The sequence below is a fragment of the Quercus robur genome, chromosome 3 (assembly GCF_932294415.1).
Source record: "Quercus robur chromosome 3, dhQueRobu3.1, whole genome shotgun sequence".
NCBI lineage: Eukaryota > Viridiplantae > Streptophyta > Magnoliopsida > Fagales > Fagaceae > Quercus > Quercus robur.
The window spans coordinates 44,382,863-44,398,414 of NC_065536.1; the positions used below are offsets into that span (position 1 = coordinate 44,382,863).

The 15,552-nt window shown below is 42.1% G+C and overlaps 1 protein-coding gene across 1 annotated transcript; it reads left to right on the plus strand.

Annotated features, from left to right (window-relative positions):
• The first annotated feature begins 8,003 nt into the window (after positions 1-8,003).
• On the plus strand, positions 8,004-8,420 carry LOC126719633 (uncharacterized mitochondrial protein AtMg00860-like). The gene has a single exon (XM_050422166.1). The coding sequence runs from the start codon at positions 8,004-8,006 to the stop codon at positions 8,418-8,420; it is 417 nt and encodes a 138-aa protein (XP_050278123.1).
• Positions 8,421-15,552: the final 7,132 nt, after the last annotated feature.

Genomic DNA, 15,552 nt, shown 5'->3' on the forward strand with positions numbered 1-15,552 from the left:
TGATTCTTGTTTTTCCTGTTTAGATATATTATAACATGTTTGTTTAAGTTTAGATTTTCTCTATTTTATGTTTTAAAGCATATTAGGTTGTTAGATTTATAGTTTTACTTTTGCCTTGTTCTGCATTTCTGGGTTAAGGTTTAGGGTGAGTATGCATACTCATACAATTGAGTTGCGCACACATGCTCTATGCAGTGGCGACTCTAGGAATTTTGTCCAGGGTGTTCCTATTTCACTTTGAAAAAATTTCGGGTCATTTCGGTCTATTTCAAGTGTTTTGGGATGTTTCGGTAAATACAAGCCGAAATTTAAGATTTGGTTGGCATGAAGTTTGTGCTTAAAAAAAAAAAATGTTCTTAAAACCAAAGCAAATTTGCATTCTGTACACCGAAAAACCTCAAAAGGAAAAAAAAAAATGAAAAGAAAAGAAATGAACAAATGTAACCGTACAATAAACTATAAGTTCATTTGAAATATTAATAAAATTATTAATTATTGTTGTTTAGTTGTTTCATTAATTTGTTTATCTTTTATAAACTATAATTATAAAATTTGTTGTTTCATGAATTATAAAATTATTAATTGTTATTTAGCCTAACATAATTTAATTTTTTTGTCTTTTATAATGTATTGATTAATTTAATTATACAACTTTAATTATTATTGTTTAGCGTAACAAAAAATTATATTACTTTAATTTGTTTGTCATTAATTATACTGCTTTAATTTATTATATTGTTTAGCCCCTTGTGCACATTACACATTTCATGTGTAGCACAATAATTAAAGTAGTGTAATATGCAGCACATTACACTGTTTTAATTATTGTTTACCCGGCTCCAGCCCATCAGCCCATCTACTCCTCCCACTCAGCAAACAAGCACAAGCCTAATGCCCCAATCACAATAGCCTGCTGTTGAGGTCTGAAAAAGATCATAGTAAAATAAGCCCAAGAAGAATAAGTTAAGCCCAGCCCAGAAAGAAAATTCAAGCTAAGCCCAAAGTAATTATACAGCAAACCCATGAGGGAATAAAAGAAAGGCCCAGAGGATCCCGAAGCCCAGAAAAGAGAAGCATCCAAAAAAAAAAAAAAGAGAAGACCACGGCAAAGTATAAGAAGCAAGGATCCTCAGGAACCATCAATAGGCGTGGATCCCTTCAGGCACAAAGAAAAAAAGGGAAGACTGGGACAGCTCGATAGAAAGAAGACAGAAAAAAAGAAAACAAGAAAACAAAAGTAAAAAAGAACACGAGCGACCTCTCATGGCACAGACAGAAGAGGCCTCGGGGAACCAAGACAGGGAAAAAGAATGATAACAAACGATTTTTAAAAAGGCAGAACAGGATTCCGCCCAAATAGGAAAGAAAAGGAAAAGTAGAAGGCGCTAGAAGTGGGGATGCCGAGAAGGGCATACCTCAGCACGCCCCAAAGAAGATGGCCAACCAGAAGCTTTCAAAAGAATCAGAACTGAGAGAAGGAAAGAATGAGAAGAAACGGAAAAGGGACTTACCGAGACAACGGGGACAATACATACTCTGTTCGCAAAAGAGCAAAACAGGGGAACCAATGGTTCCCCGGGAAGTCCAGAAAACTCCATTATAAAAGGAGGGGATGGGTTGTGAAGAAGGGGCAGCGAAAAAGTGAGAAAGAAAGAAGAAATTCTCTAGAAAAAGAACTATCAGAGAAAATCAAGAGTGAAGAGAAAATATTAAGGGAAAACAAAATATTGCTTCCCGGTATTCTGTAAAAGCCACTATTGTACATACTCGGATTCAACGAGAATCAAACTTTGCAAGTTTTGAAGGCTGAAATAGTCATTCAAGACTGCAATTTTTGAGCTTGATTGAACCTTGTATCACGTTCTAGTGAGCTTTCTGTAATCAAACAGATAATGTATTAATGAAACTTTGCTTCATATTTCCCAGGATCCTCACAGTACTAATTCTTATCGCTTAGTTAATCCTGTTTCTTTCCTCCTGAATTTACCTTATTAATTTTTGGCACTCTACGATATCCTTGTTTGTCATTTTGTTTGTATTGTCAGGAGTATTCTCTGCATTTCACTTGATTCTTAAACATCTCGTTAGCTGCGGTGAGTCAAGGCCCGGTCCACCAAATCCTTCTTTTCATTTAGGCCTAGGATCCTTGGGCCTGAGTGTCACGAAAAAGGGCACTCTCACACCTGCCAAACAGAAAATTTCACAATCACCATACACAGTACACATTATACTAAGAGACAACCAATATTTCACCAACAACAGCACCAAAACCAACACCAACAGATGGAGTACAGCCAAATTCAAAAAAACAAAAAACAGATAAAAAGCAAAATATAAATAGAGGTAATTCGGCCAGCCAATTAGAGAATTCAAAAGAGAGAGAGATACTGAGTAAAGTTAGATAGTAAAGAATAAAGAGAGAACCATTCAGTGAGAACCATTCGTTACTTTCATTTCATGTTTTCATTTCAGTGAGATAAAGAGAGAGAGAGAGAGAGACTGAGAGAGATTCAGAGAGAAAAAGAGAGAAATACCTTGAGGGAGGGAGCACCGAGCGGCGAGCGGCGAGCACCGAGCGGCGAGCGGCGAGCACCGAGCGGCGAGCGGCGAGCACCGAGCGGCGAGCACCGAGCGGCGAGCGGCGAGCTCCGAGCACCGAGCACCGAGCACCGGAGCAGAGCGATCTGCGATCTGCAATGAGGGGCGAGCGAGCGACGGCGACGACGAGCGATCTACGGCTACGACGAGTGATCTACTGCTACGGCGACGTGACCTGCGAGCGATCTGCGATCGATCTACGGCGATGGCGTCGATGTGACCGTGGGTTTGGTTTTGGACCTTTGGTTTGCTCTGTATTTGGGTTTTTTTTTTGATAAACACTAAAACACCTCCTCTGTATTGGAGTTTGTTTTTCTTCTGCTCTTTATAGACTGACTGTATTGGGGCTTGGTTTTCTCTGCCAGTGACGTGACCGTGGGTAAGGGTTTGATTTCTGATTCTTTGCATTGGTTTTTTTTTTTTTTTTTTTTTTTTTTTGAGAATCCCTGGGTGGGTTTGCTACCTCTGTAATCTATTGGGCTTGCCGTGGGCTTGGTTTGCAGTGGGCTTGGCTCGGTTACAACTTTTTTTTTTTTTTTTTTTTTTTTTTTTTTTTTTTTCAGATTTTAGTTCAATTTTTTTGGGCTTTTTTTTTTTTTTTTTTTTTTTTGCTTGAAAGTAGAACAGATATATATATATATATATATATATATTTTTTTTTTTTAAAATTTGAGGACGTTTCTAATTTTGTGACTGAGGGTGTTCCTAATTTTGTGATCAGGGTGTTCCTAATATAGCTTAAATATAAATTTTTTTTTTAAATTTTTTTTCAGTTCAGGGTGTTCCCAGGAACACCCTGAGTTGTACGTGGCGCCGCCACTGGCTCTATGTATATGCATGCATACTCGTGCCTAAAAACCCTAATCTGACCCTTTCAGCTTCTGTTTCTTTTATTTCTCTTATATCATATGCCTATGCCTTGTTCCACTTTTATGCTTTGTAAGTCTCTATTTCTCTGTTTATTTGTTGGTTTGTTCTTCACATGCTAGATTAAGGTTCCTTTAATCATTTCCTTGTTTTACCGTGTGTTGAGGTCCAAAAAGTCACAGCACCCAAGCCCAAAGAAATAAGCGCAAGGGGCCACGAAAAATAGGAGAAATGGTAAGCCCAAAAGGCTTGAAGCCCAAAAACATAAAGAAGAAAAAAAGGCAAGCCCGAAAGTTTATGAGAAAAGAAGAAAGAAAAAGAAAAGAAGCCCAGATCAGCAGATTGAAGAAGAAAGCTAAGCCGGGATCCTCAGAGACTGCTAAAAGGCTCGGGATCCCCGAGGCGTGTAATACAATCAAGAAAGGATTAAGACAGCTTAAAAGAAAAAAAAGCCAAAAAAAGAACACAAGAAGCAAAGGATGGGCACGTCCTTTTCAAGTATCAAATGACCCAGCAAGAAAAGAAGAAAAAACTTGGAGCGACTTCTCATAGAGCAAGTGGGTGGCACTTCAGGGAGCCAGGATGAAGAAGTATAAAAAGGGGAGTAGCAGCGAAAGACTTTCAAATCGGTAGAGTGGGATTCCGCCCATTTGAGAAAAAAAATAAAGAAGAAGGACGGCCAAAAGCTGGACCATGAAAAGCGTGACCTCAGCGTACTCCGAAATAGGTAGTCAGCCATGGACTTTCAAAGAAACAACACTAAAAAGAAGGAAAGAATGAAGAAAAGGGAAACTGAACCTTCTGGGCGATGGGCACAACACAGGCTCTGGTACCCAGGGGGCAAAACAGGGGAATCAATAGTTCCCCTAGGACTTCGAAATAACATTATAAAAAGGGGGGAAGGATTGCGAAGAGAAGGCAGAAAATTTACAACAGAATCATTTGAGAAAGTTCTATCGAGAAAAAAACTCAGGGAAATTAGTAAAATTACTTCCCGGTATCCTAGAAAAAGCCACTATAGCACATACTTGAATTTAAAAAGAATCAAACTTTGCAAATCTTAGAGATTTGAATAACCATCTAAGACTGTAATTTTTGAGCTTGCTTGAACCTTGTATCACGTCTTAGTGAGCACACTGTAATCATAATAAAGAAAATTCAATGAAATATTCCCTATTGATTTGAGAATCCCTAACCATTACTTTGTGCTTTTACTGTTTGCTTTTGCATTACTTTGCTGTTTTGATTGTTGTTCAATACAAATATCCTTGTTTGTTAGTTTATGTGTATTGTAAGAAGCAAGCTCTGTGCACCACTTGATTCTTAAACAGCCCTTTAGCTGCGGTGAATCAAAGCCCAGTCCACCAAAACTAGAACTATTTGGCCCAGGATCCTTGGGCTTGAGTGCTAAAGAAAAAAAGCAATCTCACATTTTGGCGACTCCGCTAGGGAATGGGTAAAGAAGAGGGAAGAAGCAATTTCTTCGCAGAGCATGCCTCCAAGACAAAGGAACAACAAGGGTACTAATATACCACCTGCGGCCTCTAAGCCTGTGGGAGAAAATGTGGTAGCTTCTAGACAGAGAGGCGAGGTACCCCTGGTAGAGCAAGAAGTCGTGTTAGGACAAAGGCATACAAGGCAGGAACCAGACCCCATGGCTCGGATGACAGCGATGTTGAAGGATCTGGAGCAAGAGGTTCGCCTTCTCAAAGAAGGCAAGACACAGGAAATCAGGGACAATGTTCCCCCTGTTGGTAACCAAGATAGAACTTAACCAGAAGGAGGGTCAGTAGTGGGAGGGAGAACCAATCCCCAGTACTTAACACTGACAGATGTCAGTGCCCTTCTGGAGCAAGAAACGGAAAAGCTTTCGGGGATCCCCAAACAATTCTCTCAAGATCCCCCATTCCCTCCAGAACTTCTTGGCAAGCCGTACCCCAAGGGGTATGAACCCCCAAAGTTCCATCCTTTTGACGGAAGAAATGGAAGCGCTGTGGAACACATGAGTAGGTTCATTCACACTATGGGCCCCTATGCAGGAGACAGAGAACTATGTCTAAAAAAATTTGCTAAATCCTTAGTGGATAGAGCATACACTTGGTACACTATGGGCCCCTATGCAGGAGACAGAGAACTATGTCTAAAAAAATTTGCTAAATCCTTAGTGGATAGAGCATACACTTGGTACACCACGCTGAGACCTGGGTCCATCAAAACCTGGGATGATATGATGGAGAGATTCTGTGCTAAGTATTACCTCGGTGAGGACAAGATCACTTTCCAAAACCTCCAGATGGTAAGGCAGAGGCCTGAAAAGGAACTCGTCCAGTTCATTAAAAGATTTGAAGATGTTTCCCTGGATTGTTATGGGGACCATGAAGAAAAGGAGCTTGTAGAAACCTGCATATCCAACTTGCTTTTCGATTACAGACTCAACCTCGAAAATCTATGCATCGCATAGTTTGCTGACCTGTTACAGAGAACTAGAAGGACATCACAGACTATAAGGACAAAAAGGATGCTAGTATCTCAAGCCATGACAGCATCAGTGGGAGAGAAAAGGAAGAGGCCTGACGGGAAGGTGTTCGAGGAACCATCAGTGATCCCATGCACAACTGAGGAGTTAAACCATGTCTTGGAAAAATGGATCGGAGATAGAGTTGTTAGGCCATTTACTGTGTCCAAGCCACCAACTAAAGAAGAAAGGAAGAACCATTTGTTTTGCAAGATCCATAATTATGTCAAGCATTCCACCAAGGATTGCTAGACCCTCCGTAGACTCTTCCAATAAAAGCTAAGAGAAGGAACCCTGGAACTCACTCAGAAGGAGCCGGAAGTGCAGAGGAACCCTTTGCCTAACCACAAAGGGAAAGGGATGGTAGCAGTAGTAATCCATGGGAACTCGGTTGAAGCAAGAGAATCCAAAGGATCCTTCCCCTAAGCACAGTCAGGACCATCCAGAAGAATCCCAAGTTCAGGTCACTATTCAACCAACTAGGATTTGGACCAGAAGCAAGAAAGGTGGCCACAGAGTCTTTCATGAGTATAGTACCAGATTCGGGAGTGGAATGTTTCACAGCAGAGTCACATGCTAGTCAAGCTTTTCTGGAGACAACCAATTTAATAACTTTCACCGATGAGGACATAAAGGTTAAGCATCCAGACCACCATAGACCCCTTTATCTAATGGCCACTATAAATGGTATCCAAATTAGAAGAGCATTGGTGGACATAGGGGCATCACTCAACTTCATAGCCTTGAGTATCCTGGAAGCTGTGGGCCTGGTTGACAGAAGGATCCTGGGGGCTCCCATGGAGATAACAGGATTTGGAGGGTCGTTGGAATCAACTGAAGGGTACGTGCAGTTGGCCTTGAGAGTAAGACCAATAGTGGTCTTGACAAGGTTTCATGTAATTAATATAGAGGTATCTTACCATGTATTATTGGGATGCCCATGACTCCATAAACACCGCCTTATTCCGTCTACGTACCATCAATGCATTAAAGGGAGATTAAATGGGAGGCCTGTGAGGATCCCTTCCAGCCGTAACCCTTTCAGCCAAGGAGAAGTGAACTTTGCAGAAACAATGTTTTACGATGAGCTAGAGTCGGATGATGAGAGCCCCGCGCTAGGTACTCCAGGGGCACCTATCTTGGAAGAAGAAGAAGAAGGAGGAAAGGGCACTCGTGACCTGAGAAACCTTTTGGAAAGAAAAAGGCAAAAGAGGGAGCTCAGCTCTTCAGGATCCCGAGAATGTGTGGTGGTGCGAGAACTCGGAGGAAGGCTGATTTATCGTTTGTGAAGGTGCACGGGACCTAAATGCATCACGCAGAAAGGTGCCGGACCACCAAGTTGCAAGATGGCTCAAGAAGAAATCCCAGAGGAACCAGTCAAGAAAGCCCAGATTCAGCCTGAGGAAGAATTAAAGGAAATAAATTTGGGAACCAAGCTGGGATCCTAGAAGCCTGTCTTTATTAGCAGTCAATTGATGGCACAAGAAAGGGAACAATTGGTGGCCTATTCCAGAAATACGGAGATGTGTTCGCATGGACCTATGATAAAATGCCTGGTTTAGACCTGAGATTGGTAGTTCATTCTCTTAACATAGACCTAGGAATAAGACTAGTAGTTCAGCCGGCTAGGGTCTTTCACACTGAGGTAGAAGCTTAGATAATTAAAGAAGTTAAAAAGCTGCTAACAGCTGGTTTTATCAAACCCATCCAGCACCCTAAATGGCTTTCTAACATAGTACCTGTGAAAAAGAAAAATGGTCAGATCCATTGCTATGTAAACTTTCGCAACCTGAATAAGGCATGCCTAAAAGATGAGTTCCCCTTGCCCAATATCGACCTCCTTGTAGATTCAGCTGCAGGAAGCTCTATGTTTTCGTTTATGGATGGGTACAGTGGGTACAACCAAATTCGCATGGCTGTCAAAGATACAGAGAAAATGGCATTCAGAACTCCAATTGGGAACTTTTATTACATTGTAATGCCTTTTGGCCTAAAAAATGTGGGGGCTACGTACTAGCAAACCATGACAGCTATCTTTCATGACATGATACATGGGGAGATGGAAGATCACGTAGATGATATTGTGGTAAAATCAAAAACTAGAACAGGACACCTCCAGGTACTTAAGCAAGTTTTTGAAAGACACAGGAAGTACAAACTACGCATGAACCCCATGAAATGTGCCTTCGGGGTGTCTGTTGGAAAGTTCCTTGGGTTTCTAGTACATCACAAAGGCATAAGTGTAGATCCAGCTAAGGCCACAGCCATCGCCACAATGAAAAGACCGACAACTGTGAGGGAGCTTAAAAGCTTCCTGGGAAGGGTCTCCTATATTAGGAGATTTGTTCTTGGATTAGCTTCAATTACGACGGGTTTATCCAAACTGTTGAAAAAGGGAACTAAGTTCACTTGGGGAACGGAACAACAGGAGGCCTTCTAGAGGATTCAGCACATCATGAATCATCTACCCACCCTCCAAGCGCTAATGCGTGGGCGACCTCTGTTACTGTATTTAGCATCAAACTCCCAGGCAATAAGAGCTTTGCTAGCACAGGAAAATGACCATGGGAACGAGCAACCTTGTTTATTACGTAAGTAGGACACTCAAAGACACCGAGACCAAGTATCTCAGAATAGAGAAAGCCTGCCTAATAATCATCTACGCGTCCCAGAGGTTGAAAATGTATTTCTCAGCTCACCAGATCCTTTCGGTGACTAAGTCTCACCCCATAAAGGCACTCCTATACCAGCCATTTCTCACGGGAAGGATAGCATAATGGCTAGTCCTGCTCTCTTAATATGACATAGGCATCAGAACCCCCAAGGTTGTCAAAAGCCAAGCCATAGCAGATCTGCTGGCTCAGTTCCCAGGAAAGGAAGAAAGCCCACTGAATGAAGAAATCCCGGGTGAGGTGGCAGTGACAGAGATCCCAGGAAAGAAATGGACAATAAGATTCGACGGGTTAGCTACAATAACTTCAAATGGACAATCAGATTTGACGGGTTAGCTACAATAACTTCAAATCGAGTTGGAGTCGTACTAAGCTGTGAGAATGGGGACATCATACCCTTATCTTTCAAGCTTGGTTTCTCATGCTTTAATAACGTAGCTGAATATGAGGCGTACTTAATCGGGCTGACTATAGCACTCAGTATAGGAGTCAAGCATATGAGAGTATTGGGAGACTCCAATCTTATAGTTTCCCAGGTGAAAGGTGACTTTACACTAAGAGAACAAAGTTTAGCATCCTACAGGACTTAGACGCAAAGGCTGGAGCTGGAATTCCAAACCTTTAGCATAGAGTACACTCAAAGAAGTGAGAACAGGTTTGCTGATGCGTTCGCCACCCTGGGATCCCAAATACCATGCAAAGGAAGGGACTCGCTGGTAAAGATAGGAAAGTAAGAACATTCTATCATAAGGATCCCTCAAGAGATGTACCCCGGAGAGTCCAAGCAATAGGACTAGAGGAGCGAAGTCAAAGAAAAAATAAAAAAGGCAGGACCCGAAGGGAACATCAAAGAACTGAAGGATTACACTCTGATAGAAGGGGAATTATACAGAAGGCTGCTAGGGGGAATCCTATCTAGGTGTATCAACGAGAAGGAAGGAAAGTTGAAGCTGGAAGAACTACACACCCAAGCCTGTGGGATCGCAGAAAAGGACAGCCTATATAGAAGAATGCAACGCATGAGATACTATTGGCCGAATATGAACAAAGAGGTAGCAACTATACAGGAAAAATGTCAAGAGTGTCGGCTTGCGATAGATAAGGAAGAAAGCTATGCTGTGTTTGTTGCAGAAGATTGGAGAATTTCCTTCATAGAATACTTGGCTCAAGGGATCCTACCAACTGACAGGGCATTAGCCCACCAGCTCAAGAAACTTGCAGACAGGTATTTCTTGTAGAACGGGATCTTATTCAAAAGGGGATACAGTAGGGATCCCCTAAGATGCCTGGGGCCAAAGGAAGCTAGAGAAGTAGTCAGGGAAGTCCATTCCGGTGATTGTGGGAGTCACCCAGGAAAAAGAAGGCTCTATAAGTAGTTATTATTGTTGGGATATTACTGGCCAACGATGAAAAGAGATTTCAAGGAGCTAGTCAAAACTTGTCACGCCTGTCAAGTCCTTGGAGATGCGATTCATACTTACCCAAGTGTGTTGCAGGATATGACGACACCATGGCCTTTTCACACTTGGGGGTTCGAACTCATAAGGCCTATAAATCCTCCATCCAATGGTTACATATGGATCTTAGCAGTCATAGAGTACTTTATAAAATGGGTAGAGTCCATCCTTCTGAAAAAAGCCACTGGAGCAGCTGTAGCAAACTTCGTTCAAGAACATATCATTATAAGGTTCGGGATCCCCAGGAGATTGATCAGTGACAACGGGACCCCATTCATAAACAAAGACATAAATGGGTTGACTGAGGCATATCACATCAAGCATGGAAGGTCTACCCCATACTACTCACAAGGAAACGGCCAAGCTGAGACCACCAATAAGGTGATGCTAAAGATCCTTAAAAAGATGAAGCACGAGTATGGAGGGAAATGGAGTGACCATTTGGCAGATGTACTTTGGGCATGTAGGAGCTCTGTAAAAATAGCCACGAGATTTTTGCCATTTTCCCTAGTCTATGGAACAGAAGATATCAGCCATGTGGAATTAGTTGTTCCTACACCAAAGTGGTCCTTGAAGAAGGCCAAGAAGAAACTGAGGACGCAAACAATGAAAGGAGATTGGCAAATCTAGAAAGAGTAGAAGAAGAAAGAGAACTAGCCAAGAAGAGAAGCCAGAGGTACCAACAAAGAATGACTAGAGCATATGCACAAGCAGTACGCTTAAGAACTTTCACTGAAGGGCAGCTGGTACTAAGAATGACAGAACACGTAAGGAGGAACCTTCTGGGGCCCTCCAAATTCGCCCCAAAATGGGAACGACCCTACATCATCAGAACAGCTCATGAAAGTGGGTATTACTACCTTACAAAAGAAGATGGGACAGTCCTGACAGAACCCATAAATGGGAAATGGTTGAAACAGTACCATGCATAAGAAAGAAGGGATCTCAACATGCCAGGATCCTTTCGCCAACTTCACAACTCGCTAAGTGTTTTTCTTTTATCATTTCTTCGCTTTTGTTATAAATTCTTTTGTTCAGGAACCTATGATAGAATGACACTTTATGGTCCGTACTATCTTTAATGACTTTTCCTATGTTCCTTAAATGATGACCATATTTTAATGAACTTTTCTTTTTCCTTCAGCCTTTGAATCTTAAATATTGCAAAGTCCAAGTTTGGACAAAATTGAGGAAGGATATCTAGGTCAAGACAAAAAGAAAATGTATAACTTTTGACACATGACCTAGGATCCACCTCACAGATAATTTCAAAATACCCCATAGATAATTTCAAGTGCATGGTCTAGGTTCACAGGCAAAAGTAAGTGCCTAGGATACCTAGACTAGTACTTGACAAAAAGGAGACCCGTCAAGTTCATGAACTGGGATCGTATCTATAATAATAAAAAAAATATTTAAAAAAAAAGGGGAAGGGATTCCCAGTGTACCCAGTTCAGTACTTGCGCAACAAAGTAACCACCGGGTACCTGATCCAGGACCTATAGTAAGGCTTGTAGGAAGCATGGCCCAGGACTCAGTAAGAAAAAGAGAAAAGAGGGGAAAGAAAAGCAATGTATCAAACGGAAACAAGCAAATCCACATGCTATTGAAAGAAATTAGAAGCAGTCTTGAAACACAAACACTGAGAAACAGTTTCAAAATGTAAAGAAGTAGTCTCGAAACATAAACACAGATCTATGCAAAAAAAAAAAAGTAGTGTTCAAAAAAAAAAAAAAAACAAAAAAAGAAACTTATACAACCCCAAATTGTTTATACGCATCTAAAAAGGGAGAGGGGAAAAGTTAAGAAATGAGGTCGGCCAACAGGGAGCTATTTGGAGAAATAACAGGCATAGCTGAAGAAGAAAAAATTCTCTGCCTTTTGACCTTCAAATCTTGCAAAGCCTTGTGAGCACGAGATAGAGCTTCCTCAGCAGCAGCAATCTCAGCATCTATGCTCCTGGAAGCTTGCCTCTGGAACAGCACACGGGCCAGTAGGCACAAATGATCCAGCAAGAAGGACAAGTTGAACTTGGCCTCTAGAAGGTCCTGAACCATTCCCCTCCACTCCAAAAGCTTTTCTTCAGATAAGGAGTCTATAGAAGAATCTCTTAAAGAAACTAGCACAGCACACATCAATTCCATTAAGATATTACCCAGAAAAACACCTCCCCTAAAATCACTGGTGAAGTCTCCATGACCCTTGAGCAAACTTTCTAGCAACGGCAGACCCTCCACAGGCATGGAGAAACGCAGGAACCTGCCATAAGAAGACCCAAAGGAGTAGAAGTGACTAGCAGGAAGGCTGTTGAACTCTATAAGATCAAAATGAGCTAAGAAGGTGGAAAGCCTTGAATCAAGATCTAAAGCAGCCACTCCTGGAACGTCTCCTATCACTGTATCCGCACCTGCAGGAACTGGAGAATCTTCAGCCTTTTGGTTTGTTTGAAGATCAGCAATCTGAATGGATCTCACAACTTCCTTAGGAACAACAGACTCATAATTCCTAACACCTGTATCAACACTCACGAAAAAGAAAAAAAAAACAAACAAACTTAGTTCAAAAAAAAGGGGGGGGGAGCAAAAAAAAGAAAAAAGAAAGAGAGAAGGAAAAAGAACAAACTAGTATCAACCTCCTGAGGCGGAACCTCCTCCTCCTGCTCCTCTGGTTTCTTGGAAGATTCTGGAAAAGGACACAAAGCAAGTTGAAGAAAAGGTGAGGAAACTATGGTGAAACAGCTAAAAGAAGGTAGAGATGTAGGGGGCTTCGCCATAGAAGAAGAAGGTGGGGGAAAAGGTGTAAAAGAAAAAAAGAAAGAAAAGGAAACACAGTAGGAACGATCTATACTCACCTTCAGAATCCTTTGATTCCAAAGAAGAAGCAACACTAGCTTGACCTAAAAGAAAAAAGGAAAGTAGAAGCTAAAAAAAAAAGGGAAGGCGAGAAAAGGGGGACAAAAGAGAAATAGAGGTAAACACTATTATAAAGAGAAATATGGCTCACCTGTTTGTTTAGATAGAGGCGTGCCTCCCAAAATCTCTTTACTTAACACTATCTGAGGAAACACGGTTCTGATGGGATTGGGAGTCCGCTCAAGAGGAGGACTTTGGGATGTAGGGAGTTGGGAAGTTTCGGGATCCTGAGTAGTTTGGACACCCTGCATTGGCTGCTCGGTCTCCTTAGCCATGCCACCACTAGGGGGCTCCTTTTCCATATTAGGAAACGCAACAAAAAAGGCTATAACCATCTCTTCCTCCAAAACCCTATCAGTCACGGGAGGAAACACCTCCACCTAAAAAAAAGAGGAGAGGGAAGACAAATAATAATAAGTGAAGACAGCAGGGTGTCCCAAACACACAGTACCAGAGAAAGGAATAAGAGCAAACAGAGAGGTGTGAATAAGGAGAGGCCATACCATATCATCACCGGACGACTGTCTTCTACCCTTCTTGAAGTCCGACTTGCATTTGGACTGCAAAGGAAACAACCACTCATTAGATAGAAGGAGGAAGTGACTGTAACAATAGTAACAAATATAAAAGAGAGAAGAAGGAAAGAGGTTTTGCCCTTCTCTCTCTCTCTCTACAGATTCTTTGAAGATCTTTTGTTTACTACGAGTATGCCCAGAGGGTCCTAAGGGGGGCTGAGATACAAAATCAGAGGATCCCAAAGGACCATGGATTGAAGAAGTCACAGAAACCTGGGAAAAAGAAGACTCTACCTTAGTTTTCTTCCGGGTCCTTATAGCCAAAGGTTGCCCGACTTCCTTTTCGTCCGGAGACACCAACTATTTCTGGGATTTCCCAGTCTTTCTCTTTTTTGCCTCGGAATCAGCCTTCATGCCCTCTGTACTTTCTTCAACATCAATTGCTTTAAATTTTTCCAGCCTAATCTCCTTGCCTTTACCCTCGGGAGTAGCAGCGCCTATTGTCTCCATCTTACCCTTCTTAATAGGTACCTCGGAGGAAGTACCAATAATAAGACCACAGCCCAACCAAGTTGCTAGAAAGTCTTGTGCATATGTTACCTAGCCTCCCCTGGAGGCATACCATTCCGCAAACCCCGTCTTACTACTTACAGCAGTAGAAACAATCCCAATAGTGGGCAAGGATAAGCGTTTATTGGATGTTGAAGCAGAGGAAATACTAAGATTAAGGGTTTCCCTAATCATGCCAGAGCCCACGTAATGAACAAAAGATTTTTGTATTCTCCTCCAATAGCCTGTATAGCCATTGGAGGCAAAAACTCCTCTCTGGGAATTAGGCACTGCAAACTAAGGGTTCCACCGTGACCATTAGGAGAAGGCTTGTAGCCTCAAAAAAGGATCCAAAGAGGGGAGAGACGGTACTATATCCTTAAAACCTGGGGGAATATCTTGGTCGAAATCGAACTACCGAAGTACCCAGTGTGCCGAGTAATGAGTACACCTTGGGCCGCTCAAAGAAGGCACAAGAAGCCAAGAGGGACTAATGCAAGAGAGGTAGGCTAAACTGCCCTCGTCACTGCGACGCAGATCAAAAGTATTTCCTGTAAAAGTTAGAAAAGAAGAAAACACAGAGTTGCAAGCAAAGCCAAGACCAAACTCACGAGGGGATCTCCAGTGTAAATTTCCTGCTGGATCAAACAACTCAACAAGGTTGAGACCACCACCTTTTAGACTAATCCAACGAAAGATGATGAGAAAAGTATCAGTCAAATTACCACAAAGACCCTTAACTATATCGGGGGATCCTTGGGATTTGTCCTTCACAAACTTCAAATTCCTGCACTTAGCCAAAGTGGCTGAAAAACGATCCCACATAAATATCTGGAGAATGGCACAATGAAGAGATGAAGTGATCACATAACAAGAATCGCCTTCGGCTTCATCTCCGTGGAGCCGATCTAACTGGGAATAAACATGGCCTAAAAACAAAGGGGGTAAAGGGTACTGAGCGCCTCGAGCCAACTTAGTTGCTAATGAAAAGAAAGTAGACTTAACTCCATACCCCAGGAACTCACTGAACAGAAATTTGCTAAGCCAGAATGCTAGGAAACCAGCTCGCCTGACTTCTTTATCCTTCTCACGAGAAAGGGTCATGACCCATCTCCCCATCCTGGTCGGCTTACCACCGAGAGAAGCAGTGTGACAATCAAAATGGCTAAACAACTTATTTTCTACTACGAGATCCTCTTCAAAAAGACTAATGTCGAAAGGATTCTCATCCCCAAATACTGGGAAAAGGAAGTTGTTGACCACATCCTCCAGGGTAATTGTCAACTCACCAACAGAAAAGAAAAAGGTATGAAGAGAAGGGCACCAACGACGTACCAGATGCTTGAGACCCTTAGCGTCTCTAAAACCCTCAACATTCCTAGAAATCACCACCACTTTCAGGATACCAACGTGCTTCAGGCGACCCACAAACTCCTCATCAGACAGTTCCTTATCCACCCAGATAGG

Excerpts from the sequence above, each read along its gene's own strand:
- LOC126719633 (XM_050422166.1), top strand. The coding sequence starts at position 8,004 with ATGACAGCTATCTTTCATGACATGATACATGGGGAGATGGAAGATCAC.